We start from the raw sequence: 1,864 nt of genomic DNA, 5'->3' as shown, positions 1-1,864 counted from the left end.
TTATGGCTGATCAGAAGAGATGAACGAAGCAGGACAAGTTCACAGATGTAGATGAACTGCTGTAGTCATTAAAAAGCACCGAGACTCTTCAGGTGTTCATTAATTAATGAAATCATGACACGTGTGAACGAGACAGAGGAGAATGAGAAGGTAGACAGATGAAGATAGAGATGGAAGTATGGAAGTATTTTTAGAAAGTTCCTCAGAGATTGAGGCCAATTATTAGAGCTTCCAAATGTTTTATAAAACCTAAATACTTTTATGGTATTCTGGAGATAAAGAAGAGGAAGATGGATGATTTGTTTTGCGGTACCTCAAGTTTTTGTCGTGCCTCTGTGATGGACAGGGTTTCGTGTCCATGGTGCTGCTCAGACACACACTTCTGACACACACAACATGTTTCCACGCAGCAGTACAGCTCCAGTGGGATATTGTGCATCTCACACATGCGCATGTCCACATCTTTCAGAGGCTCCACCAGCCGGTGGCTCTGAAACTTCTCCTTCTCCAGATGTGGCCTTAGGTGATCCTCACAGTAGGAAACCAGGCAGGTCAGGCAGGACTTCTTGGCTTTGCGTGGACTTTCGATACATGAGTCACACAACACGTCGTCCACATACAAAGCTCCATTCTCTCTCTGAGTTGGTTCCTCCAGAGCGATTTTCTGGATCTTCTCTTCTATCTGTTTCATATCTGAAGATGGACCGTTCCCTGCTGTGCCGTTCTGGTCCTTCTGATCCAGGCCGCTGGAACACAGTGTACTGTTTCCTTCTGCTTCCATCATGCCCTGACTCTCCTGCTATCTGAGACAGAATGTGTGTGAAAGGTGAAACATAATCTGAAGGAAGTAGATGCGTTTGTGTGTGTGTGTGTGTGTGTGTGTGTGTGTGTGTGTGTGTGTGTGTTAAACCACTCCCTCACATGCAAACAGGCAAGTTAGCCCAAGCTGGAAGGACATCATGTGGGCGGAGCCAGTGAGGATGGGCGGAAACAGACAGAGACTTTACTTTGATTCCATTTAAGGAAACGCATCAAAGTTCACATAATTTACATCCCAAACAGCTGTAGAGTCCCCCCCCCCTCACTGAAACCTCAAATACTCAAACCTCAAGGTATTTATTGTGCAAATTTTTCCAAGAGGAATCTCAAAAATGGACAATAAAGAGCAACAAAGTTTCAGCATTTTCATATTCATATATGTTTCCGTTTATACCGTAAATATACTGTGGATTTGAAAAGCATTTAATTCCTTCACTATTTTTCAGGATCGTTATTCTGCAGTCTGATAATCGTAATATATATATATATATATATATATATATATATATATATATATATATAATATGAAATAAAATATAAATTTTATTTTAATAAAAATAAAATATATATTTTTCATTAATCATTTCCCCCTTGGTACAAAGTGAAAACAGAATTCTAGAAACATCTGTGAATTTATTACAACTAAAAAACCGAACCATCACCTCTACAGAAATATAGTGGCTACAGTGATGGTTTGATCCACCTACATACAGGATCTCTGAAGCTCAGTGAGAGTGACCATTGGGTTCTTGGTCAGCTCTCTTACTAAGGCCCTTCTTCCTGATTGCTCAGTTTGGCCACATTGCCAGCTCTTGGAAGAGTCCTGGTTGTGTCAAATGTCTTCATTTTAAGATTTATGGACGCTACTAAGCTCTTGGTTGTAGCCTTATCCAGATCTGTGCTTTGCACCAATCCTGACTCTGAGCTCTGCAGGCAGTTCCTCAGTGACCTGATGGCTTGGTTTTTGCTCTGATCTGCATTGTTAGCAGTCACATAAATAAACACACACAGTATGACATGTACTGAAATGTCTTTTATGACTGTT

The 1,864-nt window shown here is 40.8% G+C and overlaps 1 protein-coding gene across 1 annotated transcript in view; it reads right to left on the bottom strand.

The window, feature by feature from the left end:
* Positions 1–884, bottom strand: part of trim16 (tripartite motif containing 16) — a 6,146-nt gene extending 5,262 nt beyond the window's left edge. The window contains exon 1 of the mRNA XM_027133943.2: positions 314–884. Within this exon, the coding sequence (XP_026989744.1) occupies positions 314–784 (471 nt within the window). The 5' untranslated portion in view covers positions 785–884. The remainder of the gene's footprint in view (positions 1–313) is intronic.
* Between the last annotated feature and the right edge of the window lie 980 nt (positions 885–1,864).

The sequence above is a fragment of the Tachysurus fulvidraco genome, chromosome 8, assembly GCF_022655615.1.
Source record: "Tachysurus fulvidraco isolate hzauxx_2018 chromosome 8, HZAU_PFXX_2.0, whole genome shotgun sequence".
In the NCBI taxonomy this organism is placed as follows: Eukaryota; Metazoa; Chordata; class Actinopteri; order Siluriformes; family Bagridae; genus Tachysurus; species Tachysurus fulvidraco.
The sequence above is the reverse complement of the archived record's forward strand: the minus strand, read 5'-3'. Positions and strand labels throughout refer to the sequence as shown.